This window comes from Pygocentrus nattereri, chromosome 24 (genome assembly GCF_015220715.1).
Source record: "Pygocentrus nattereri isolate fPygNat1 chromosome 24, fPygNat1.pri, whole genome shotgun sequence".
Classification (NCBI taxonomy): Eukaryota; Metazoa; Chordata; class Actinopteri; order Characiformes; family Serrasalmidae; genus Pygocentrus; species Pygocentrus nattereri.
Window position 1 is genome coordinate 31050881 of NC_051234.1, and position 27326 is coordinate 31078206.

Consider the following 27326-nt stretch of genomic DNA (forward strand, 5'->3'; position numbering starts at 1 on the left):
AATAACCGATCACATTGATTTATCAGTCTACTCAGACTTTAGCAGAGCTCAGTAACGCTGAGATTAATAACCGATCACATTGATTTATCAGTCTACTCAGACTTTAGCAGAGCTCAGTAACACTGAGATTAATAACTGATCACATTGATTTATCAGTCTACTCAGGCTTTAGCAGAGCTCAGTAACGCTGAGATTAATAACTGATCACATTGATTTATCAGTCTACTCAGGCTTTAGCAGAGCTCAGTAACGCTGAGATTAATAACCGATCACATTGATTTATCAGTCTACTCAGGCTTTAGCAGAGCTCAGTAACGCTGAGATTAATAACTGATCACATTGATTTATCAGTCTACTCAGGCTTTAGCAGAGCTCAGTAACGCTGAGATTAATAACTGATCACATTGATTTATCAGTCTACTCAGGCTTTAGCAGAGCTCAGTAACGCTGAGATTAATAACTGATCACATTGATTTATCAGTCTACTCAGGCTTTAGCAGAGCTCAGTAACACTGAGATTAATAACTGATCACATTGATTTATCAGTCTACTCAGGCTTTAGCAGAGCTCAGTAACACTGAGATTAATAACTGATCACATTGATTTATCAGTCTACTCAGACTTTAGCAGAGCTCAGTAACGCTGAGATTAATAACTGATCACATTGATTTATCAGTCTACTCAGACTTTAGCAGAGCTCAGTAACGCTGAGATTAATAACTGATCACATTGATTTATCAGTCTACGCAGACTTTAGCAGAGCTCAGTAACGCTGAGATTAATAACTGATCACATTGATTTATCAGTCTACTCAGGCTTTAGCAGAGCTCAGTAACACTGAGATTAATAACCGATCACATTGATTTATCAGTCTACTCAGACTTTAGCAGAGCTCAGTAACACTGAGATTAATAACTGATCACATTGATTTATCAGTCTACTCAGGCTTTAGCAGAGCTCAGTAATGCTGAGATTAATAACTGATCACATTGATTTATCAGTCTACTCAGGCTTTAGCAGAGCTCAGTAACGCTGAGATTAATAACTGATCACATTGATTTATCAGTCTACTCAGGCTTTAGCAGAGCTCAGTAACACTGAGATTAATAACTGATCACATTGATTTATCAGTCTACTCAGGCTTTAGCAGAGCTCAGTAACGCTGAGATTAATAACCGATCACATTGATTTATCAGTCTACTCAGGCTTTAGCAGAGCTCAGTAACGCTGAGATTAATAACCGATCACATTGATTGATCAGTCTACTCAGGCTTTAGCAGAGCTCAGTAACGCTGAGATTAATAACTGATCACATTGATTTATCAGTCTACTCAGACTTTAGCAGAGCTCAGTAACACTGAGATTAATAACTGATCACATTGATTTATCAGTCTACTCAGGCTTCAGCAGAGCTCAGTAACGCTGAGATTAATAACTGATCACATTGATTTATCAGTCTACTCAGGCTTCAGCAGAGCTCAGTAACACTGAGATTAATAACTGATCACATTGATTTATCAGTCTACTCAGGCTTTAGCAGAGCTCAGTAACACTGAGATTAATAACCGATCACATTGATTTATCAGTCTACTCAGGCTTTAGCAGAGCTCAGTAACACTGAGATTAATAACTGATCACATTGATTTATCAGTCTACTCAGGCTTCAGCAGAGCTCAGTAACACTGAGATTAATAACTGATCACATTGATTTATCAGTCTACTCAGGCTTTAGCAGAGCTCAGGAACGCTGAGATTAATAACCGATCACATTGATTTATCAGTCTACTCAGGCTTTAGCATATTTTATAATTATTTAACCCCTGAAAGGTCTTTTTACCCACTAAAGCCATGTTGTTATCTTTTCTTTTTGTCATTAAAATGAGTAGAAAGAAATTGGAAGTGCAGACAGCACATCTCAACCTTGTAACTATGTAAATGATTATGTAAATGATTATGTAAATACAACTAAATAGAAAAGCAAAATGGCAGAAACAGCTTTAAATATTTTACCCAAAGCTTACATCAACATAATCAACATAAAATTCAGCTGCTGATGGAGCAACGTTGAATATTTCAGTGCAATTTCAGTTATTATTCCATTGCTTCATTGGAATAATATCATCAACCATCCGTTTTACTGAACTGGAATTCTCTTTGGCTCAGCGTAAAACATATTCATTCACTTTTTTCAAAATTCGTTCAATTTTTTGCCCATTATAAGTAAAAATCTAGTCGACGTCTAATATTTCCCCATTTTGATTTGGTTTGCACTCATTATAAGAATTTCTAGTTTTTACTTACTTGTTTTAAGTAATTTCATGAAGTAAAATTATCTCACTATCCTAATATGCTAATTTTGCTGGTTTCAAGCTCTTTTCTCACAACACGCCAAAGTGTCTGCCAACATAATGAGATCATTATACTTAATAAAACCACTTGAAACAAGTTAAAAGTGTTGGTAAATAAGTTAAACAATCTTAAAATAAGCTCACAGCAATCACAGGAGAAATCTTAGATTTACTAACTAGATTTAAGATCATTTTACTCCACACGGCAACATTTTTGCAGTGTGTGTTTAATTTCGACATGTTTTCAGTTTGTAAATCTGACAACCCAGCTGGAAACCAATGTAGGCCTATGAGGCTGTTGAGAAACAAAAACTTTTTAGTCATACGGTATTTTTAAAAGACCTTTTTTTAACAAAATGAAACGTTTGATGTGCCGTTCTGGTTCTGCGACACCTTCTTTTGTCTGGCTGACTCCGAGCCGTTCAGCACCTCACCTTTAAACGCTGTGTTAAACATGAGCACAGGGCGGATGCAAGCGCGACTCCACTTTTGAAGATCACATTTACTTATGAGGGATGACAAGGGAGCCGGTTCAGTAGGTTTTACCTTCGATACGCCTGGAGGCCTCTGTTAATAATTTATTGATAATGACCAGCATGCATTATTTAATCTGCCAAACTTTTTCCCTCATAAGCAGGATGCCAGGGCAAGGGCCAGCGATGCACAGCAAAAAAATCACTTATTACTGACCAGGAGGCACTTTGATACCGAAATGTGAAAGATTCCTTTTATCCAGAAGAAGTTTTTAAATCATAGGAACGAATAGCTCGTATTCCTGTAGCTACTAGAATGGAGTAAGTGTGGCCGCTTGTTCTGACTCTGTTGATCCAGGACAAGAAAGAATTCTTAGCTATAATGGGCTGGCATTCCTTCTGGAAAACTCCTCTTTTTGGACCTTCTTTTGTCCCTTTTTTGCTTGTGACATTCTTTGTGTTCTCTTTGGGAGGAAAAGAAAAAAAAAAGACATTGGAAATGGCAATTTGCGAGACGAGTTGCTGTATAGCTGCCGCATATTTGCAGCTCGTAGGCCGGAGTTTTCAATTTAGCGATGAATGTATCCATTGTCATCCGAGAGAGCTTATCAAATCAAATAGTGGCCGCTCTCCGAGAAACCATGAAGGTCTTTTCAAATGAGATCTCAATTCAAAGCTACATTTCCAGTACATTTTCCTTTAGGAGTAAAGGACAGTCAAGTGTTCTCATGAACTTTCTAGCAATGCCGCTAAAATAGCACTTTTTCATCAAAGGAAGAGCTTGACGCAACATGCTAATGTGGCTGGCAGTGAATAGTTAGTAGTCACCAGTCAGCACCGGTTCATTTGAATAGCGGTTCATTGAAAGTGGTGGCTCTTCAGTTTCACTCCTTTTTAGTAACATTGGCTCTTTTTTTGAGCCATTTTTTCAAGCTTAACTTCACATGCAAACAAAGATTCATGCAGGGACGAAGAAAAAGTGCTTTGAGCTGAAATTTTAAGCATAGTGTACGTGATGTGAATGCTAAATCATTTGCCTTTTTCCTATTTGATTTTTCCTTATACTTTACATCCAACACAATGAGACATCCTGCACTGTAATGAGGCGAGAGACGATAATAAAACTGACTGTCACTGTTGGCCCCTCCCACTACTCCATGTGCTCCTTTGTTTTGGTTTTAGTCCAGCCCCCTGTTTGGTTACTCCGCCCCTGATTGTTTTCCCCTGACCCTCGTTATCCCTGTGTTTTTAAGCCCTGTGTTTGTTTGATATCTCGGTCCCTGTTTGTTGTATCAGGCTTTGATTGTGTTGGTCTGTTAGAACTGTTTGGTTATTTGTGTTGCTCGTCATGGCTGCACGCCGTTCTGTCCGTATTGGCTCTACGACCCTTGACTGTTCTGACCATGACCCTGGATTTGCCCTCGATAAAAGTCTCTTGCCTCCGCACATGCGTCCGCTACCTCGCTCCGCGTCGCACTGACGCATCAGAGCACTGACGCACATCCTCGCTCTGCTCTCTCATTGGCTGTGTTTACATGCGAAGATTTTCGCTTATCCGATTAAATACATTCGGATTACAGATTAAGACTGAGGTGTTAATTCTCACTTACTCAGCAATCTGATGGAAAATCTCCGTTTACATGCTCACCACAAGTAATCAGATCCAAAAGTGCACGCATGTGTAAAGAACCACTTAATGTAGATGTAACCATGACAACCAGCATCCCGTGAGGTCCAGTCAGAGTGAGATGAGCAGCAGTGAGCAGTGATTGTGTTTTTAGCTGCTTTAAAATGACGTCAGACTCAGGAAAACGTCCTTCACACGTCCTTATTAAAGAAGGCTGAGAGGAAGACGTCGTGCTCTGAGACACATAAGCTGGACGTCCGTCCCACCGCCGTCTTTTAAAGATCAGAGCATGAACTTCGTCTCCTCTGCAGACCAGTTTCTGCTCCGCCGTGTTGAACGGTATAAACTCTCACTGTGACGCGACGCTCATGCAGAACGGACTGAAACTTTCCGATAGGGAATGTAATCGGATACAGGCGTTTACACGGATATTATTCTTCTATTTAACGGATTATTTACAGGATTACCCACCTCGATCAGTCGGATAGAAACCGAATGGCCTCAATAGGATTAGACTAGTTTGTTTGAGATGTTTACATGGACGTACTGTATTCCGATTAAGTTGTTATTTGGATTATTAAAGCATTATCAGGCTGCATGTAAACGTGGCTATTATGGACAAACTTGGATTGGCAACCAAGCAGATAGTTGATGTGGGGCACAGTCACTAATTGAGACACGGCTACAGTCACGCAGTGAGGTATTCAAGGGTTCTTTGGTAAAGGCAGTACTTCTACATAGAACCATGAATACTTAAAGAACATTTGCATTATTAAAACATTCTTTGCATCCTGAAAGGGGTTTGTCAGTTCATTATAGAACTCTTTTGCAAAGGGTTCTACATAGCACCAAAAAGTGTTCTTCCATTGTGATGATGAAAAGCTTACCAACAATAGCTTACTAACAATAGAGCAACCTTTTTGGTGCTATATAGAACCCTTTGCAATATAGAACCATTGTCTTTACCAAAGAACCGTTAAAGACCCATCTTTTTTAAATACAGCTCCTCTCAACAAGCACACTCTGGGTCTTTGCTGCGCTCAAATAATTTAAAAGGTTCAGATCTCTGTATTTTTACTATATCGCTGCTGTCAGAAGAAAACCTTGTCTGTCCATTTTTTACATTTTTCAGGTTTTGACATAATTTGAAAATACATGTTGATCTTTTCCTTGTGTGTAAATTTCTCGATGACTGGACCAAAAGAAACAGCCCAAAATGACTTGGAAAGACGTCTGGTTCCATTGACTTACATTAAAAGTAAAGTAGGTTTTTTCCTTCTCCTGTAAAGTTATTATTTTGGAGATGTGAGTTTTTTCTTCCAACAGCAGCGGCATTATTGTATTATTATTGTTATATATTATTAATGTTTTTAGCAGTTTCAACCCTAAAATTGAGATCCCCCTCAGCACCCCCCCACCAGCTTATGTAGCTTTAACTGTATGGAGTTCCTCAAACGCCCGAGTTGTGATCACTGAATGGTATAATTAAGCATAATTATATCATTTCAGAGATGTGTGGATAGATTACATCATTGTTTCTTTGTTTTTTCTGCCCCTCAGACCCTCAAACTGCTCCCAGCGAAGTGGACGGGGTAAATCTGGAGGAGATCCGGGAATTCGCCAAAGCATTCAAAATTCGCCGCCTGTCTCTAGGCCTGACACAAACTCAGGTGGGCCAGGCCCTCAGTGCTACAGAGGGGCCTGCCTACAGCCAGTCTGCCATCTGCAGGTAAGGAGGACCAAGGGCAGCAAAAACAAGCTACAAAACTCTTTAAGTAGTCAAACACCTGTTAAACCTCTCGTGTTGGTTGCGTGTAGTGAAAACAGCAGGATGGACTGCAGATGAAAATTTCAACTTATCAAAACCTTAAAACTTCTCAGAACCTTCTCAAATGTTTACATTTATCTTAATTTCAGTGGAAGCCAGTGCATTTATCAAGTAATGCCCACCTCACTGTGGAGGGTCCATAGAGTTCTTCTGATTCTCAAATAGTTAGTATGAAATTAAGCTGCTCATTGTGCATAAGGAAGAGAATTAGAGTTATTGTTATGCTAGGAATAGGAATGTGTCTTTTTTTCCCCAAAATAACAAAGATGCAAGTGCAGACTATCATGACTGTGTTATCAAATAGGCCCATCAATGAAAAGCAATGAGAAATATCAACTTGTAAATTCACTGTAATCTGTAATGACTAGTTTAAAAGCAAAGTTCAAATTCTTTTCTTATCTTATATTTTACTATATACAAAACTCCAAAAAATGTTATCTTGTCAAGTGAAATCATCTTAAATCCAGTTGATATATCTAATATTTCCCATTTTGAGATGGCTGTGCGATAATTATGAAATGGTTTATTTCTGACATTTTTTACTTATTTTTGGGTCATTTTTTACTTATCTTATTAAGTATCTTAATTAACTTAATGAACTTATTAACTATTCTATAACTCACTATACTGACAGATGGTTTTGCTGCCTTCAAGCACATTTTTTAAAACAAGTAATCTGCCAATTTAGTGAGATAATTGTGCTTAAAATCATTTAAAATGAGTAAAAATGTCCAGTAATAAGGTAAATAATCTTTATTTAAGCTTACAACTTTCTGAAGATGAGAAAAATTTGATTTATTAACTATACTTTTGATCATTTTACTTGACAGTGACAGTCACTACTCTGTCTGAAGCTGTTATCCAATTACAAAGCAGCTCTATACACCTGCAATATCAATATATATATATATATATCAGAAGTAATTAAGATATTAAAGAGAATATATATAATTTACATCCCAACTCAAAAACATGTTGGTACGTCTTCAGTATCTGTCTAGCTTGTGTCCGTCTGTATGCGGGGATCCAGTTAGCTGAGGTATTACACGATGCACTTAAAGCAGTTAATAATTACTAAGGCCCATTGCCGTGTGTTTGTCGTGCATTTAGGTAAAGAGGACGTGACAGGACTAGACTTTTAATAAAAATGACATGTTTCCACAGCACAGCAACATGGACTGGGACATTATGGAGCATTACTGATGAAATATTCAGCAATGTCTCAAACTCACCTTTAAAAACGTGCATAATACACACTCTGACTCTCATCAGACCCGGCCATGTCATGTTGGCTTACGTTTAGCAGTGCATGTCAAGTACTATACAGTCCTGCGCAAAAGTCAGAGACCACCCTCCATTTATTTAACCCCTTAAAAGGCCAGAGCCCACCGGCAGGCCCCAAGACTGAGTACACGCTTCTATAATGTGAGAAAAGCTCGGCCAGTTTGCACTGAAGTCCCTGTAGTAACAGAATAGGAAGCCTTAGGATGTAATAAGCCTGAGATTTTAAGGGGTCAGTTTCCAGTCAATGTGGCCACCAAGTGATTCATCTTTCAGATGTTTCTGAAGAGAACGAATTTCCAAAATTGAAGAGATTACAAGGTGTAGAGAAAATGCGACTCACAGCATTTGCAAGACCTGGAAGAGCATCAACCCTGTCAACAAACAGACAAAAAAAAGGAAGAAAATGAGCAAACAAAGAAGCTGCTGATGTTCTCAGAACAATGGATTGACCACCCCACAGTCCAGACCTCAACATCCCTGAATGTGTTTGGTTTACTTGGTTTGTGGCACAAAATCAACAAGACTGAACTTTGGAGCTCCCGAGTGGCGAAACCGTCTAAGCGTTGTCCGTGTCATCAGGAGATGGCGAGTTCGATCCCTGGTGATGCTGCAGCCGTCCGTAGCCGGGAGTCCAAGAGAGCACAGCTGGAATCACTCTCTCCGGGTGGGTAGGATGGCCCCCCTTCTCCCCCCATCACTCAGCGCGATGCTGGTCAGCGCAGGCGTCTGTTGGCTGACGTAACAGATCTGGTGGCTGGCGCTTTCCTCTGAGCGCGCTCGGCTGTCCCGTGACGTTGCGAGAGCGGCAGTTCGTAAAGAAGCGGCTGCTGGTTTCACAGGTCTCGGAGGAAGCCTGTGCTGCCTTCACCCTCCTAGTATTGGTAGCATCGTGTGATTGGGGGAGTCCTAATAGTGGGTGGAATTGGAGACGACGAAATTGGGGAGAAAATCGGGTAAAAATAAAAATAAAAAAAGACTGAACTGTGGAAAAATATCCCTGCAGATTTCTTTAAATAACTAAAACTAGCCTCCTGAAAAGGATGGACGTTGTAATAAAGGCAAAGTGTGACACACTCAGTACTGAAAAATGAATAACTTGTGGTCATGAATGGTCATTTTGATTGAAAATGAAATAAATTAAGAGTGGTTTCTGATGTTAACACAGCACTATATAACCCATGTATCTCATAAAGCAGTACGGACTTTAGAATTATGGTTCTTCAAGGGTTCTTTCATGAAGAAATTAGTTCTATATGGAATCAAGGACACTTAAAGAAACTCTTTGCATGAAGTGGTTCTTTGCATTGTGAAAGGGTTCTTTAGATTGACGATGAACGTGTTGTATATGGGTCTATATAGAACCTTTTTGTAAAAGCTGGCAGTAGAAAAATACACCGTAACATTCTGACCACCTCATTGTCCACTTTATCAGCTCCACTTACTGTATAGCTGCACTCTGTAGTTCTACAGTTACAGACTGTAGTCCATCTGTTTCTCTGATACTCTGTTACCCTGTTCTTCAGTGGTCAGGACCCCCATGGACCCTCACAGAGCAGGTGCTGTTTGGGTGGTGGGTCATTCTCAGCACTGCAGTAACACTGACGTGGTGGTGGTGTGTTAGTGTGTGTTGTGCTGGTGCGAGTGGATCAGACACAGCAGTGCTGCTGGAGTTTTTAAACACTGTGTCCACTCACTGTCCACTCTATTAGACACTCCTACCTTGTCGGTCCGTCTTGTAGATGTAAAGTCAGAGACGACAGCTCATCTGCTGCTGCACAGTTTGTGTTGGTCATGCTCTGGTCCTTCATCAGTGGTCACAGGACGCTGTTGGCTGGATATTTTTGGTTGGTGGACGATTCTCAGTCCAGCAGCGACACTGAGGTGTGATGATGATCCACCACCCAAATAGTACCTGATCTGTGAGGGTCCATGGGGGTCCTGACCACTGAAGAACAGGGTAACAGAGTATCAGAGAAACAGATGGACTACAGTCTGTAACTGTAGAACTACAGAGTGCAGCTATACAGTAAGTGGAGCTGATCAAGTGGACAGTGAGGTGGTCAGAACGTTACGCCTGATGGATGTAATTGCGCTCAGTAAGAAATGAGGGCTCTCTATGATGCAGTAAGTTACTGTATAATCACGGCTCTACTGTAATTGGCTACATGTCACATCACAACGTTAGAACGGAGCTCTTTGTTCGGAGTCTTTGTTCGGCTCTTCATTCCAATGCGCTGCGATCTTAAGGAAGCACCAGACAGGCTGATGAGCCGCTTCTGTTTATGTGACACAGCGACGTCACACACTTTTAAAAATTTCATCCCATCAACATCAAACGGCCGACTAAACCCGAAACGGCGCAGGGGAGGGATGGGGGGGGGGGGGGGGGCGCAGGGGATGGGGGGTTGGGTGGGGGGGGGGGTGGTTGGGGGGGGACATACCTTATGAAGCTTCAAACTTATGCCTAAAGTCTTAAAAATTCCACATGAAATATTAACATTTCCCAATACATAATTCAGATATTTATAACATACATTAAAAGCCATTAGCTTCCAAAATAAACGGGCGATGTGATGTTTTCACCCCCGTGTTCTTTCATCTGAGCTGACGCCGGCTTCTCTCCTTTATTTCATTATATGTTCATTTGTATGACATTGGACATGACAGACTGCTCGGCGTGGCAGCGTTTAAAGGCAGACTTCACATGCTTTCCTTTGGTTAGCATCAACAGAGACGAGGTGGATGAGGATGAGAGCCTGTTTTCCGCTCGCGAGCGCTGAGGCTCTTGGGGCTCTCGTAGTCTTTGCTCAGTCAAACTCAGCCTGACAGATGTCTCCATCTTGTCTGATCTCATCGCTTACTTTGAGGCGGGGGGGGCGGGGGGCTTTATTGCATCGTCCCAACAATCACAAACAGGGCACGGTCAGGCCTGATCGGACCTGTGAGCTGATTAAAAACGTTTAACCTCTTATTCTCCAGGGCGTGTTTTGGTTTGTCCGTCTGAATTTTCATGACCAAATTATGAGGCGACTTATTCAGTAACTGCATGAAATAAATTTAGATTTTTATTTTATTTATTTATTTATTTATTTATTTTAAAATCTCCCCTCAGAGCACCAAAAAGGGTTCTTCTGTTGTTTCAATGCCAAGCTTGTAAGGATAGAAGAACCTTTTCAGTGCTATATAGAACCCTTTTCAAAAAGGTTCTCCGTAGAACCATCTACGGCACATTCTCCGTCAATCTGAAGACCCTTTTCTTTATGCAAAGGACCCTTTAATCATGCAAAGGGTTCATTAAGTGTTCATGGTTCTGTATGGTTCTAAAGGCGTCTTCAAATTGACGGAGAATGTGCTGTAGATGGTTCTATGTAGAACTTTTTTGAAAAGGGCACCAAAAAGGGTTCTTCTGTTGTTTCGATGCCAAGCTTGTAAGAATAGAAGAACCTTTTTAGTGCTATATAGAACCCTTTTCAAAAAGGTTCTAGGTAGAACAATCTAGAGCACATTCTCCATCAATCTGAAGACCCTTTTTATAATGCAAATAACCCTTTAAACATGATGGAGAATGTGTTGTAGAAGGTCCTACATAGAACCTTTTTGATAATACGGGTTGTTCTTTTGTTTCATTGACAGGCGTGCAATGATACAAGAACCCTTTTGAGTGCTATATAGAACCCTTTTCAAAAAGGTATAGATATAGACCCCTTTACAGCACATTATTCATCAATCTGAAGACCCTTTTAGTTATGCAAAGGCTTCTTTCAATATTCTTGGTTCTTTATGGCTCTAAAGGGCTCTTCAGATTGTTGGAGAATGTACTGTAGATATAGAACCTTTCTGAAAAGGGCATCAAAAAGAGTTCTTCAATTGTTTCAATGCCAAGCTTATAAGGATAGAAGAACTCTTTTTACTGCTATATAGAACTCTTTTCAAAAATGTTCTACGTAGAACCATCTACAGCATATTCTCCATCAATCTGAAGAACCCTTTTCATAATGCAAAGAACCCTTTAATCATGCAAAGGGTTCTTTGAATGTTCGTGGCTCTATATGGTTCTAAAGTGGTCTTCAGACTGATGGCGAATGTGCTATGGATGGTTCTATGTCGACCTTTTTTGAAAAGGGCATCAAAATGGGTTTTTCTGTTTCAATGCCAAGCTTGTAAGGACACAAGAACCCTTTTTAGTGTTATATAGAACGCTTTTCAGTTCTACAAGTTCTACGTAGAACCATCAGCATAGTCTCCACCAATCTGAAGAACCCTTTTCATAATACAAAGAACCCTTTAATCATGCAGAGGGATCTTTGAGTGTTCATTGCTCTATATAGAACCATTTTCGTCACTAAAGAACCCTTGAAGAACCATCTTTTTGAGTGTGAGTGTAGATCAAGAACCTTTTCCCAGCACGAGTCTTATTTCCACTTCAGATCTAATTTCTGATACGCCCCCAGTCGTGCTTTACTTCACCGTCATTTGGATTGCGGTTTAAGTTTCTGGGTTTATAGCGAAGATCCGTTTTATTAAGGTTACAGTTCTTCGACTGGAGAACCTTATTACTCTCACAGATGTGATTACTCACTACAGGAGTGAATAATTGCTAATTCACTCGAATCAAATAGGTAGAGCGGCACTCACTACCAGCTTCCTGTGACAAATCAAATTCTCTTTTCACGCGCAATGATTCGCCACCGTCCTCGACTCCAACCCTACTTAGAACGCAGCGCTGCACACCAACGCTTGCCAGATGCCGTCCTTCCGCATAATTCCGAGATGGGAATCGTTTTACCACGTTTAAGCTGCATGAACGTACACCATTAATCCACCCCAACACACTGACGCTCCATCAATGATTCATGTCCCAGGATGGGAAGCTGCTGTTCATAATTTGCACGACAAATTAGGCAGAAGGGATGCTTGGCACCCCTAAACGAGTATATTTAATCATTCATTTTTCATCTCTTTAGGAATTACTCATTCCATTCCTCACGGATTCATGCCTGAAGTCTGCTAACAGCCACTGTTCAGCAGGATAATGGAACATTTTCATCTCAGTCTTAGGCAAAGCAGGTTACAGCTGAGAGCATCTCATACTTAGTGCTCATCATGCTCACTATATATATATATATATATTTATATATTTATCGTTGTTGTCAGAAGAAAACCTCGTATCTCCAAAACAGTAACTTTACAGGAGAAGGAAAAAACCTACTTTACTTTTAATGTAAGCCAATGGAACCAGAATTTTTCCCAGGTCATTTTGGGCCGTTTCCTTTGGTCCATTCATCATGAAATTCACATACAATCTAAAGAGCAATTGGAATTTTCAAATTATGTCAAAAACTGAAAAATGACAAAAATGGAGATTCAAGGTTTTCTTCCAACAGATATGTGTGTATATATATACACACACACACACCAATCAGGCATTACATTCTGACCACCTCCTAGTTTCTACACTCACTGTCCACTTTATCAGCTCCACTTACTGTATAGCTGCACTCTGTAGTTCTACAGTTACAGACTGTAGTCCATCTGATACTCTGTTACCCTGTTCTGTGTCTGATCCACTCATACCAGCACAACACACACTAACACACCACCACCTCGTCAGTGTTACTGCAGTGCTGAGAATGAGCCGCCCACATAGTACCTGCTCTGTGAGGGTCCATGGGGGTCCTGACCACTGAAGAACAGGGTAACAGAGTATCAGAGAAACAGATGGACTACAGTCTGTAACTGTAGAACTACAGAGTGCAGCTATACAGTAAGTGGAGCTGATAAAGTGGGCAGTGAGTGTAGAAAGAAGGAGGTGGGCCTGATCGGTGTATATGTATGCATAAGATCACAGCCTAGAGAAATTATAGCGCCATGGTAGGTGAATCTGTTACCGTGGCAACAAACATCAAAAATACAGTAGTCGCATTAAGAAAAAAGACCAAAAAAAAAAAAAAAACATAGAGGGCAGCTGGCATTTTAAAAATTGTCTTAAAAATATACCAAAACCGTTACAAGGCTTTGATGCAGCAGGAGCAAAACGCTCTGTCCAGTCTCTAGTTGTGTTATAATGTCACTGCTGTCCACTGACCCCATATACCGGCCTTTAAAGCAGCACAAAAACACAACGGTGGTCAGGGTAGATATGACGACCCTCCCCCCCCACCACCACCCACCCTCCCCCTCCCTCACCACCAAAAAAAGAAAGAATAAATGCAATAATTCATAAAGTGATGAATAAGTTAGGCTCCGCTGTGCCACGTCTCCGTCTTTGTTTCCTCCTCAGTCCGGCGTTCACACCAGCCCGTCACTCATCCTTCTGTTAGAAAAAAGTGTCTTCTTACATTTGGGGTCCTGGGAGAGCGGGGGGCCTTTGCCCCTGCTCGAGGCGTCTCTCAAATGCCAGTTAAGATTCCATCAAAGGCGTCCTCGCAGGAGCCTGTGGAGGAGCGGGCTGAGGGGAAGTGCGCTGCTGGAGAGAGCAGGAGCCGGGCTTTTCTCGGCCTCTCTGACAGGTGTCCGTGAGCTGGTTAGGAGGAGGGCAGGACAGCGGACGCACTGACACAGCTCTCCATTAGAGCACCTCCGAGACTTGTTATGTGTTTTAGCACTGCATAACTCGGCCAGGCAGAACCAGCCCAGAGTAGAACCCTGACTGTGGACTGTTTCTGACTGTAGACAGAAGCTCGTAAGTCTGTAATAGATTTATGTTCAAAAGCGACCAAGCACGACGTTCTGCAGCACGACAGACTACAAACACACCTAAAAAGATGGTTCTTCAAGGGTCTTTTAGTAAAGGTGATAGTTCTGATCTGAATCATATGTATGTATATATATATATCGCTGCTGTCGGAGCAAAAACCTCATATCTCCGAAACGGCAACTTTACAGGAGAAGGAAAAAACCTGCTTTACTTTTAATGGAAGTCAATGGAACCAGACGTCTTTCCAAGTCATTTTGGGTCATTTATTTTGGTCCATTCCTCATGAAATTTACACACAATGTAAAGCACAACAGGTCCTTTGAAATTATGTCAAAAACTTAAATACGAGGTTTTGGTCCAACACTAGCAACACATTTCATGCTTAAAAGGTTCTTTACATAGTGAAATGGTTCTTTAGATCGATGGATTGTATATGGATGGAAATAGGTTCCATGCACCTAACGCATGCTTACAAATGATGGTTCTTCACAGGTTCATTAGTAAAGAAAATGGTTCTGTGTAGAACCATGAACACTCAAAGAACCCTTTGCATGATTAGAGCGTTACTTGCGTCATTTAGATTGATGGACAATGTGCTATATATGGTTCTATATAGAGCCTTTTTGGAAAGGGTTCTGTATGGCACCAAAAAGGGTGTTCTGCTGTTATGATATCAAACTTGTCACAATAGCAGAACCATTTTTGGTGCTAAATAGGACCATTTTTAAAAGGGTTCTATACAGAACTATATAGAACACATTCCCCATCAATCTGAAGAACAATGTCACCATGCAAAGAACCATTTAAGCATGAAAATAGTTCTATAAAGAGCTCAGAGCTCTAAATAGAACCATTGCCTTTACTAAAGAACCATCAAATGTACTAACTTGACACTTTATTAGGGACCATATACACACTTTGTAGTTCTACAGTTACAGACTGTAGTCCATCTGTTTCTCTGATACTCTGTTATATGTAACAGAGCAGGTACTGTTTGGGTGGTGGATCATTCTCAGCTGGTGTGTTAGTATGTGTTATGCTGGTCTGAGTGGATCAGACACAGCAGTGCTGCTGGAGTTTTAAACACTGTGTCCACTCACTGTCCACTCTATTAGACACTCCTACCTCGTCGGTCCACCTTGTAGATGTAAAGTCAGAGACGACAGCTCATCTGCTGCTGCACAGTTTGTGTTGGTCATCCTCTGGTCCTTCATCAGTGGTCACAGGACGCTGCTGGCTGGATATTTTTGGTTGGTGGACTGTTCTCAGTCCAGCAGCGACACTGAGGTGTTTAAAAACTCCAGCAGCACTGCTGTGTCTGATCCACTCAGACCAGCACAACACGCACTAACACACCACTACCACGTCAGTGTTACTGCAGCGCTGAGAATGATCCACCATCCCAAACAGTACCTGCTGTGTGAGGGTCCATGGGGGTCCTGACCACTGAAGAACAGGGTAACAGAGTATCAGAGAAACAGATGGACTACAGTCTGTAACTGTAGAACTACAGAGTGCAGCTATACAGTAAGAGGAGCTGATAAAGTGGACAGTGAGTGCAGAAACGAGGAGGTTTTAATGTAATGGCAGATGATGATGAGAAACATTCCAATGTCAATGCAAAAATCATACCGCAAAACTATAAAAATGAGCCTTTACATAATAATAAAAATATTATTATAGTAATAAAGTATTCCACATACATTTAGCAAGTGCTTCTGTAAAATCCCCAAAATCCACATAAACCTGCGGGCGTATTCAGAACTAAGTGGTGAAAATGTATTAGCTTTAAACATTTAAAGAACGGTAGGGTTACGTGAGGATGAAAAGAAGCTGGTGTATTAAAATGCCTGTGCATTAGAGTGAATTATTAAAGCCGTAAATGTGAATAAATAATGTTTTTATGTTTTAGTGCATGTTCTGCTACCTACTTGACAATGTGTTAATGTTTTTTTCACGAAAAGAGGGAATAAGAAATCAATTAGACCATATTGTTCAATGTGTTCTGTTTAAATCTGTTGATTGTTGTGCATTAGAGTTGAAGAATACAGTTTAAGCCCACTTTACTGTGTAATTATGGAGTTCAGTCTTGTTTTTTTGGAGCATCTGGTTTTTCTCTTCCAGCCTGTGGAAGAGTCTCCCTGGTCCTTCACTGCGGGGTGGGCGCAGAGAGTAAACACTGAGCTAGTAAAAGAAGGGACGCTTCAAAGGAAGCGACTAGATTGTTTCAGCTCTTTCCCGGCATGCAGTTGCTGAAAGAACAAGGGAACGATAAAAAGATCAGCGAGAAAAACTCTCTGTCCTACTGGCAGCTCGGACCGGGAGGCCCTTCCTGGGACACTGGGTCAGGCGGGAAAACCCCTCGCCCGGTCAGGGCACCCGAGTAAGCTTGTTCTCTCTCAATTCTCCCCCAGACACACCATCCTGAGAAGCCACTTTTTCCTACCACAGGAAGCCCAAGAGAACACTATAGCTAGCAGTCTGACAGGCAAACTGAACCCTGGCCTTTTATATCCTGCCAGGTTTGAGAAGTTGGACATCACCCCAAAAAGCGCCCAGAAGATTAAGCCTGTGCTGGAGCGCTGGATGGCCGAGGCGGAAGCCCGCCATCGCTCCGGCATGCAGAACCTGACCGAGTTTATCGGCAGCGAGCCCTCCAAAAAGCGCAAGCGCCGGACCTCTTTCACCCCACAGGCCCTGGAGATCCTCAACAGCCACTTTGAGAAGAACACGCACCCCTCCGGCCAGGAGATGACCGAAATCGCGGAGAAACTGAACTACGACCGGGAGGTGGTGCGCGTCTGGTTCTGCAACAAAAGGCAGGCGTTGAAAAACACAATAAAAAGGTTGAAACAGCCGGAGCTCGGACCGGTGGCGCCCATGGACCCCCTGACCGACACCTTGGAAGAGCACCCTTAGCTCAAGCCGGATGTGAGTGCCGAACCACGTACCAGTGTCTGAACCTCCGACCGACCGGACGCTAAAGACCAGGACGTTTCCTACCCGTCGTACCGCAGCGGACTGTCAACAAGGATAGCGAACAGAACTATTATTAGCAACAGTGAAGTGACAGTGAGAGACTTAAGCAAAACCAAAAAATAAAAAAAAAGAATAAATAAATGAATAAAAAGAATAAAGTCAAAACTGCATTTTCTGAGGGAGCGTAGGACCGAAATTCAAGGACGAAGACGAGAATTTAGAATACAGATCACCCCTAAAATCAAGGACAACTGAGAAACTACTACTACCAAAGTCTGTTGCATCTGATTCCTGAGATTTTTTAACTTGTAAATGTGTTCGAAGTTTTTACGTTTATACTGACAAAAAGAAAAAAAGAGTATATGTGTGGCGGGGTGGGGAGGGTGTAACGTTCTATCTTTGTCTCACTTGATCACTTGGGTTTATATGTAAATATTTCAGATAATTTTTGTCTTCAGAAACGGAAATCACAAACTCTTTGGAAACTTTGTCTCAGAGATGTCTGCATCATATGCCTACTATCCGTATTCCAGTCACCTCACCTCACCTCGTCTGTTTGTAAAGCTATGATTTCTAAGAAACTTATCTCTGGTAAAATGGGTCGTATGTGGAAGGTGGTCCATATTGCAAAGGGATTCTCAGTGGACAAAGAGCTTTTTGGTGTACTCACGTTGTTGCAGCCGTGGCTTTAAGCTACAGTATGTCATTCTATTGCCAAAGCCTTCTAGCCAAAGAAAAGAATTGTTCAGTCCCAGGACACAAACACCCGGGGCAAAACGTCTCGAAACATTTCATCCTCTTTTTTTTTTCTTTTTTTTTGTGATGTGTTTCCAAACTTTTGCTCCAGCAGTTGTTTCAGGCCTGCGCAATCTGCAGGACATGACCAACGAGTGCTTCATTATACAGGAGCTTTTCTCATGGTTTGAAAACTATTTTAACCACTTGGGTTACGTTCACATTACAAGCCTCGTCTCTCAAGTCCGATTTTCTGCTCAAATCTGATCTCGACGGTTCACAATCGTTTAGGTCAGTGACTCATTAATGTGACGAACCGGCCTGAACTGACCCTCATGAGCTCCTCCTACTCAGTGACGTCACGTGTCTGAATCTGCATCATCGGCACAAACTAACGAGCAGAACGAGCTTCGCTGAGAAGATCATTAACTCTGATCAGCTCTCGGCTTCGTTATTAGAGCCAGACGGAGGAGAAAAAGGTGAGACGAGCTGCTTTTCCACCGTTTACAGGGTTTAACGTCTGTTCGGCGCTGTTGCCGTGGTAACGCTGAATGATGGAAGAAAGCACAGACATTCCGATCTGAGCGTCACATCAAGGTCACACGGCCACGAATCGGATACGCATCCGCTCTAGAACCACACATGAAAGTGGATCAGGTCGGATTTGAAAAGATCAGATTTGCGTCCACACAGCCCTGAAAACACCAGATCTGAGTCCCATCAGGGCAGGAAATCTGATTAGTGCCACTTTACCCTAATGTGAACGCAGCCTTAGACCCATTTTTGATGGTAAGTTTGTTGAGTCACTTTGCTTTGTATGTGCCAGACAGTAAATTTCATCAGAGGAGCAAAACTTCTAGTTTCACACATCCAAGTTACAATCCACCACACTTCAGTAAACAGCGATAGCGCTTCGGAAGACGTTCAGCAGAATCCTAAACGACGAAGCATTCAGGCGAATCCTAAACGCCTGCTGTGGTCTATTTTGTTTAGTTTTATCTCATGAACAAGCATGAACCACCTACAGTAGCTTCACTTTTCACCGTGATTAAAGAACACTTACTGACTTACGCTACCAAAAAATCACTGCTTCTGTTGTTTGAATCGGACGCATATCACACAAGAAGAGATGTTGCTTTGGGCGAGAACAGAACAAGGAAAGATGCAGCTTATTCCAGTGTCATCTGTTAATCATGCGTTGGCAGCTTAGTGTGCTTCTTAAATGTCCTGAGAAATGTTTGTGCTATTTGCCAAATTATAATTTGTAATAATAAACATTCAGTGTCCATTTAAAATAAAAAAAGAATGCAGTTTCAGCAAAACAAACTTTTTGGAATGCAGTATAAAATATTGATATTAGAGGTCACCGTTCCAACGTCATTTCCTACTGCATGGAGCTTTTCTTTGCAATATTCAAGCAAAAACGGGCAATCAGGAGAATCACAATGATGCTTAATTATCCTTTTCTTATTTACTTCACGCTTCAAAAGTCTGGTTTCTTTGCTCTGAGCTGCAGTAGATGTTTTCAAAAATCTTCCAGCAGGCCGTATGGCTGAAATACCCATCCAGCTCCCACCTCCTCATAGTCCTTTTCCATTCCTGAGAAGCTTTGGTTTTATGGTTGGTTGCAGAGACTATTGTACAGAGGCTTAACAATGAAGCTGTAACCAAAAAAAAAAAAAAAAAGTCAACCAAGAGACAAAGAAATGAGTTATGCCTTTGCTCATCTTCTCAATGCTGGACCAAAGCTCAATAGTATTATGCACATTGTACAGAGAAATGGCTAAATGTTGCTGACAATCTTGAAATATTTAACTGTTTGAAGAAAATGGATGAAATTAAGTATATCGTAAAGATTACCTCATGACTGTCCTGGTACGTAGTGAGCAACGTTAAAACGGAACACGTTTTTTTCCACGAGGAAAGAAAAACGACGACAACAAACTTGTGGAATTGTGTATATGTGTGTAAGTAGTTTCCACCAGTCATGGTAGCTTCCCAAAGGCAAACAGGAGTCTACCGGTTCTGTTTGGGTTCCATGCCGTGGTTTCCAGGGTCACATGTATAGACCATTTTGGACATTGTTGTAACACGTTTTGTTTGTTTGTTTGTATGTTGGTCCTTTCCCTTTGCCGTGTGAGGTACACTGATGAGTTGTGTTGCCTGGAATTGCCCTGTATGATGGGGAACAAAGAGAGCTTTGTGACCGAACTCAATTGTTTTAGACTACGATTTCTAGAAAAGAAAAAAAAAAACACACACACACACACATGCACACACACATTTACAGTTAACACATCTAAACACATATGCATATATACACACACACACAGATTCACAGAACGACAAGTATGAAAAGTTGACCATTGTTGTAACTCTCCACACCTCGAAACCAAAGCTGATGAAACCTGCTAAGGTTGCTTTAAATTTTATAGACTGAAAACTGTACGTAATATATAGAGCAATATATGTTTGGTCAGTTAAGCTGCACTTTGTGTATTCCTTAACAGCTTCAAATCTGTTACATTTATTTGTACCATAATTATTAATAATAAACAATGGTTTGACATGAAACAGCTGCCTTTGGATGTTCTTGCCGAAGAGGAACCTCAACTTCAAGACACACACTGTGCACCACCAAATCAGAAGAAATGATGCTCAGAACTAATAAAACTGGACTACACTGCATGGTCAGTGTTGAAAATCCATGTTTAAGGTTTGTGCAGGCTCAAATTTCACACTAGGCCCAGTCCCATTTCTTATTTCTACCCCTACCCCTTGTTTTCTAGTGTTGCCCCTCAGAACTGAGTAATAAGGGGCAGTGGTTGATCTTCCCTCTGAAATGAGACCCTCAGATGAAGAGCATCAGTCCATTAACAGCTACCAGCGCCGCTCTGTAGGCGACCCTGCCCGTCTGCAGGGACAGCAGAGGAGGGGAAAGTTCAGCTCCTCACTGCTGGGCTTTGGTTACATTAAGGGGTCATACGCCTTCAAAGAGGGGGGCAATTATTTATTATCACCCCCCCCTAATTCTTCAGTGATATGAAGCTGAAGTCAGAGATTCTCCAGATTCTTGCTTTTCCCGTTCCACCTTAAATGGTCCAGCAGTTACATTCTGGTGCTTCAGGTGTCAGAACTGATGGACTATTTAAGGTGGAACGGGAAAGTTAGCCAGCTGGCTACCGAGACATTAGCATGTTATTAGCCATTTTTTATGCTTGTTATGAAGAAAAGGACCATAAAACACTGAAATGACACTAAACTAAGATGAAACGGTGGTTATTGTAATTTTAACAGAGTAAATTCTCACATTTGTGGGTTTCTTTGGTCTCTTGTTCTCCGTCTGGCTGGTTTCTCTGTTTTTCTCATGTCGCTCTGATTGGAGTCTCTGAAAAACCTCAGTTTGGAGGGTCATGCAGCCCCAACACTTCACCCCACCCCTCTATCCCAACAAGAACTGGGACACCCCACTCCTAGACGTGACCACTCAAACTGGTGGGCTAGGGCTAAGTGGTAGGGCTGGATAAATGGAATTGGGCCTAAATCTAGACCTGTTTGGTGTCCAATGTTTGCTTAGGTTTTGCACAGGAGTTATGAGGCTAAATATTCATGCACTTGCTTTAAACTGCATTGCATTAAGTGACCTTAAACAGAATGACACTTTATGGCATAGTGTGCAAAATTCATACATCATAAGATTTTGAGCTACACAACACAGTTTTGTCCATTTATACCACCTTTATGTCAGCATGTTACGCGTCTTTTAGCCATTGAGTTATTGCTTCTTACCTACATTAGTCTTGTAGCTTCAGAGTGAAACTGCACTCTTAAAACTGATGGTTCTCCAAGAATGCTTTAGTAAGGACAGTGGTTCTGTTTACGCTCAAAAAACACTTTGCATGCTTCATATGATTCTTTTCATGGTGAAATGGTTCTTCAGATTGATGGAGAATGTTTTGTGTGACTGCTGTCGGAAGAAAACCTCGTATCTCCAAAATAGTAACTTTACGGCAGAAGGAACAGAAGGCAGACAATTCTACATGGTCTACTTTTTTAAGAGTGAACAAGCAAACGTCCGACACTGCACAAGTCTAAATACAGGGTGATTCAGCCCAGATAGCCATTCATTTTAGGCCCAAATCTCACCCATGTCCGCAGTTCTCTTATGGCCCAAATATGCCCTTGATGTATGGTGTTGACTCAGGGTGAGTTTGGCTGCCTCGACTCAGCCACAGGTCCACCGTATGTGGGCCAGATGTCAGGTGGGTTGTGAACAAAATCTGACATTTGGCCCACGCCACATACACCATAACCCAAGTCTAGCCCGGGTCATGACATTTAGCCCATGTCTGGCCCAAGCAACACTTGCCAGTGCCAAAACTGAGCAACTGTAACAGATTAGGCCCAAATGTGTCTGATGTCTGGGACAAGGATTCATCTGATTTCAAAATGATTAACAGTCAACGTCCCACTCAAACAGCAAGCTCTTCAGAACATCAATTCAGAGCCTGAACCCAAAACAGGGTGAGTCAAAAAGATCCGATTCATCCGATTTCAAACTGATTCATTTCACCTGTAAATCATCACAGATCAGTGCAGTGAGCTGTAAACGGTTTAAATGAGCATAAAGTTTATTATGTAACTGTACAAGGTCTCAGTCTGAACCTCCTCCAGCTGTACGGACGACATCAACACCACAGTCAAACTCATCCCAGACTGGACTGAGCGTGTCGGGCGTCGCTGCTCTCACGGCTCTTTCAGCGCCGAACGCTCTGAGCTGCTGGAGCTTCACTGCCCATGAAAATCCCGCTGCACAGTTCTGACAGATTCACTCTTATTGACGTGGAGAACGCAGAACGTTCTGCTCAGGGGTCTCAGCTCCTCTCAGACTGAAGGAGCCAGTCAGAAACTCTATGACCCCCTCTTACAGTTGGATTGTGATTGGTTCCTCGGTGACTCTGATGCTTTGAAACCAGATGAATTTTATTGAGTCACCCTGTGTTCTAGTGTGACATGTTTGGGCCATTGTGGATCACAGGAGCAGGATAACGCTCATCTTGTGCTTCAACTGTATCCAGAACTGCAGTAGTGAAAAGGACGCTATAAAGCTGTTTGTCAGATCTGGACGAGGGACCCCAAGAACAGGACAGATCCTCTTCTGTTCACCTGAAGAATAATGGCCTTTCTTTTCCTCTGTTTTAATGCATTCTTCTTTCATGCCATTGCTGATTGGGAGCGAGAAGCCACAAAGGCCTTTTCAGTGTGGCGTTCGCACCTAAAAGCAAAACGGACGGCACGCGGCGCTCCAGGGTTTTGCCGGCAATTTAGACTCCCATAGGGTCAACAGAAAGGAATCTACGCCGGGGCTGCTGCACATCAATATTTCATCTCTTTGCCGTAGCAGATAACAATAATGAGACAAGTCTGAGGAGGGGAGAGAGAGAGAGAGAGAGAGAGAGAAGCGCATCTCTCCACTGAAAGCCTCTAGAAACTAAACTCCAAAGTTTTGAGGCAGCTTTCTTGTCCACAAAGCCTTTCAAAAGCTGACTGGCTTGCCGAATGGAATAGCAGTAAATAAATAAATAATAATCATAAAAAAGCGCACACAACATAAATTATTAACATTAGGCTGAGAACTGATGTCGAAGATGTTTGCGTCATCCTTTCCTCAGCCCCCCCGCGCGGTGCCCCCCCCCCCCTTTTTGTTTTTTAAGTGGGGAGGTAGAAGTCGGACTATTTGATATTCTTTTGTTTTGTGTCCCTTTTCACAGCTGTACCGTTTTTGCTCTTTTACAGCAGTAATTGAGCAGAGATGTGTTTTATATCTCCTGCTATTGTTCATCAGTTCTCAGTCTGTTTGGGCACAGAGAGGAGAGAGAAGACAGAAAGGGGGCTTTTAGAAACTCGCTGAATATGTTACAATAGAGCAAATGTACTGTATTAGAGTTCTGTTGATCTGTTCAAGGTAATAAAGTTAATTTACTCATGCTTTGTGTGTGTGTGTGGGGGGGGGGGGGTGAGTGTGTGTGTGTTTTGTTCTATGTGTGTATGTGTGTTTTGTTCTATGTGTGTGAGTGTGTGTGTGTGTGTGTGAGTGTGTGTGTGAAGGCATGTGTGTGTCTGTGTGGGAGTGTGTGTGTGTGTGTGTGAGTGTGTGTGTGTTTTGTTCTATGTGTGTGTGTGTGCGTGTGTTTTGTTCTATGTGTGTGTGTGTGAGTGTGTGTGTGTGTGTGTGTGTGTGTGTGTTTTGTTCTATGTGTGTGTGTGTGTATGTGTGTGTGTGTGTGTGTGTGTTTTGTTCTATGTGTGTGTGTGTGTGTGTTTTGTTCTATGTGTGTGTGAGTGTGTGTGTGTGAGTGTGTTTGTGTGTGTGTGTGTGTGTGTGTGTGTGTGTGAGTGTGTGTGTGTGTGTGTGTGTGTGTGTGGCAGGCATATGAATTCATATCTGTGCCAGAGCTTCTGCAAAGCACTGATAGAGGCAGAGTGGAGGTTAAACATTGATCTGGATCGTTTCTTCTGTGAGACTGATTGGGTTGTGTTCCAGTGTTTCAAGCTTTTTTCTTCTCTGACAACAAACAATGCAATATGCACAAACTTTTATGGGTAGATATTTACAGTGTGATTCAAGAAGATTCATCCAATTTCAAAATGATTTATTTCACTTGGAAATAATTACAGATCAATGCAGTGAACTGTAAATGGTTTAAATGAGCATAAAGTTCTAAAATCAATTTAATATGTTGTCCTCATACAGAGGACGATCAGATATTAAACTGACAAGAACACACACTACACTTGATCTTAGCCAAAAGGCCGAGAAGCGATTAAGCCACTGATAGCAAAAGTTTGTTTATGTTTTATTTGAAGAAATACACTATATTTCCAAAAGTATTCGAGTGACATCCCATTCTTAATCCATAGGGTTTAATATGATGTCGCCCACCCTTTGCAGCTATAACAGCTTCAGCTCTTCTGGGAAGGCTTTCCACAAGGGTTAGGAGTGTTTATGGGAATTTTTGGCTGTTCTTCCAGAAGCACATTTGTGAGGTCAGACACTGATGTTGGACGAGAAGGCCTGGCTCACAGTCTCCGCTCTAATTCATCCCAAAGGTGTTCTATCGGGTTGAGGTCAGGACTCTGCAGGCCAGTCAAGATCTTCCACAGCAAACTCGCTCATTCATGTCTTTATGGGCCTTTCTTTGTGCACTGGTGCGCAGTCATGGTGGAGCAGGAAGGGGCCGTCCCCAAACTGTTCCCACAAAGTTGGGAGCATGAAATTGTCCAAAATCTCTTGGTGCTGAAGCTTTAAGAGCTCCTTTCACTGGAACTAAGGGGCCGAGCCCAACTCCTGAAAAACAACCCCACACCATGATCCCCCCTCCACCAAACTTTACACTCGGCACAATGCAGTCAGACAAGTACCGTCTCCTGGCAACCGCCAAACCCAGACTCATCTATCGGATTTCCAGACGGAGAAGCGTGATTGGTCACTCCAGAGAACACGTCTCTGCTCTAGAGTCCAGTGACGGCGCTTTACACCACTGCATTCCACGCTTTGCATTGCGCTTGGTGATGTAAGGCTTGGATGCAGCTGCTCGGCCATGGAAACCCATTCCATGAAGCTCTCTACGCTGTTCTTGAGCTGATCTGAATACCTGTTGTCCTGTTACATTGTGTTATCATTTTGGAGATACAGGGCGTTCGACAACAGTGATTATATATATCACTTTGGAAGTATAGAAAACTTTCAGTCTGAAGTTTTTAATATATAAAAATCAATTTGTCTGTTTTCATCTCCTGTAATAATGTTATTAGCCCAGCTACCTCATATCTTTTAGCTCAAAAACTGTTTGTGAAGAATTATTAAGCTGATATCAAACCTGCTGAATTCACTAAATGATGCTGAAAATTTTGCATTAAATCTGTGTATTGTAAAAACGATTCAAGAATTTTGACTTAATATGTTAGTAGCCTGTAATCTGTTTTACATTCTGTTCATTTATTATTTGAAGTTCAATAAAACTCAGACTTTTAAGACAAGCAGGTTACTTACTTTTAAAGTTAAAAGATTCATTTTTACTGTGTAGCTGGACTTTGTACTGTCTGCTAGCCAGCGTCAGAGACCTTCTTGCCTCTGGCTTAGGCTTCCTTAAGTAAGGTAGGATTATTTTATTATCACCTACTGATCTGATTCAGCTGTGGACCCGCAACAGGGCAGTAAAAGAGCAGCGAGTTGCCGACCCCTGGGTTACATTATATCAACCGTGATGCCATCTCAGTCTTTCCCATGCATCATTTTTACACATATGTTAGCTTTGTGGATCTGCCAATAACACAAGCAACTGTTTAAAACTGTTCAAGGTAATAAGATCAGAGAGAAAGAATGAAGTGAGGACAAAAACCGAAGTGGATGAATGTACACTGCAAAAAATGATATCTTGTCAAGTGAAATGATCTTAAATCTAGTCGATCTATCCAACATTCCCCATTTTGGGGTGGTTGTGCACTTATCATAAGATTTTCTAGCTTATTTTCTGCTTTTTTTTACTTGTTTTAGGTCATTTAATTGAGTAAAATGATCTCACTATACTGGCAGATGGTTTTCCTGGTTTCAAGCGCATTTCTTTTTTTTTTTTTTTTTTTTCTTTTTTTTTTATGTCTGGTCATTTTTGCAATCGGAATGCTAATCCGAATGCACTGATGTACCAAACATATTTGTTTTCACAAGAAAAAGCTCTATAGGTCACTAAAGCCTATTCTTGTTAAAGTTTGTATTTTATTTGTTTGGCCAGGCCTGACAGGCAATAAAAAAGAGGACAGGAAAGAAAGTGAAGAAGGGAGGAAAGACAAAAAAAAAAGAAAAGATAATAATAACAATAAATCATAATAATGATAATTAAATAAGTAAATAAATAAATAGAAAAAAATAATAATAATAAAATAAAAAATTAAAATAAATAAAGTAAATAAACAGACAACTAAATAAAAATTAAAATAAATAAATAAATAAGTAAATTAAAAAAAAAGAGAAGGGAAAAAAAAACAATTATACATATATACATACATATACATTCTTAACTCATTTCTTAAGACAAGCAAAATTATCGGCCAGCATAGTGAGACAATTTTACTTGATAAAAGTTCTTCAACAAGTAAAAAAGTTCTAGAAATAAGTTAAATAATCTGAAATTAAGCTTACAGCAATCTCAGCAGGAGAAATGTTAGATTTCTTGACTAGATTTAAGACACTTTTACTTGACAAGATGTCATTTTTTGCAGTGTAGGCCAAGGAGGGAATGAATGTAGGCCAAGGAGGGAGGTGGGAGGGGGTGAGAAGCCTGAATATGAAGGCCAG

At 41.4% G+C, this 27326-nt stretch overlaps 1 protein-coding gene and 1 pseudogene across 1 annotated transcript in view; one reads left to right on the forward strand and one right to left on the reverse strand.

Annotated features, from left to right (window-relative positions):
• pou6f2 (POU class 6 homeobox 2) overlaps positions 1–17589 on the forward strand; it is a 197291-nt gene extending 179702 nt beyond the window's left edge. The window contains exons 9-10 of the mRNA XM_017709204.2: positions 6009–6177; positions 16672–17589. Of these exons, the coding sequence (XP_017564693.1) occupies positions 6009–6177; positions 16672–17176 (674 nt within the window). The 3' untranslated portion in view covers positions 17177–17589. The remainder of the gene's footprint in view (positions 1–6008; positions 6178–16671) is intronic.
• Positions 17590–24617: 7028 nt separating this feature from the next.
• On the reverse strand, positions 24618–24796 carry LOC119262403 (annotated as a pseudogene).
• Positions 24797–27326: the final 2530 nt, after the last annotated feature.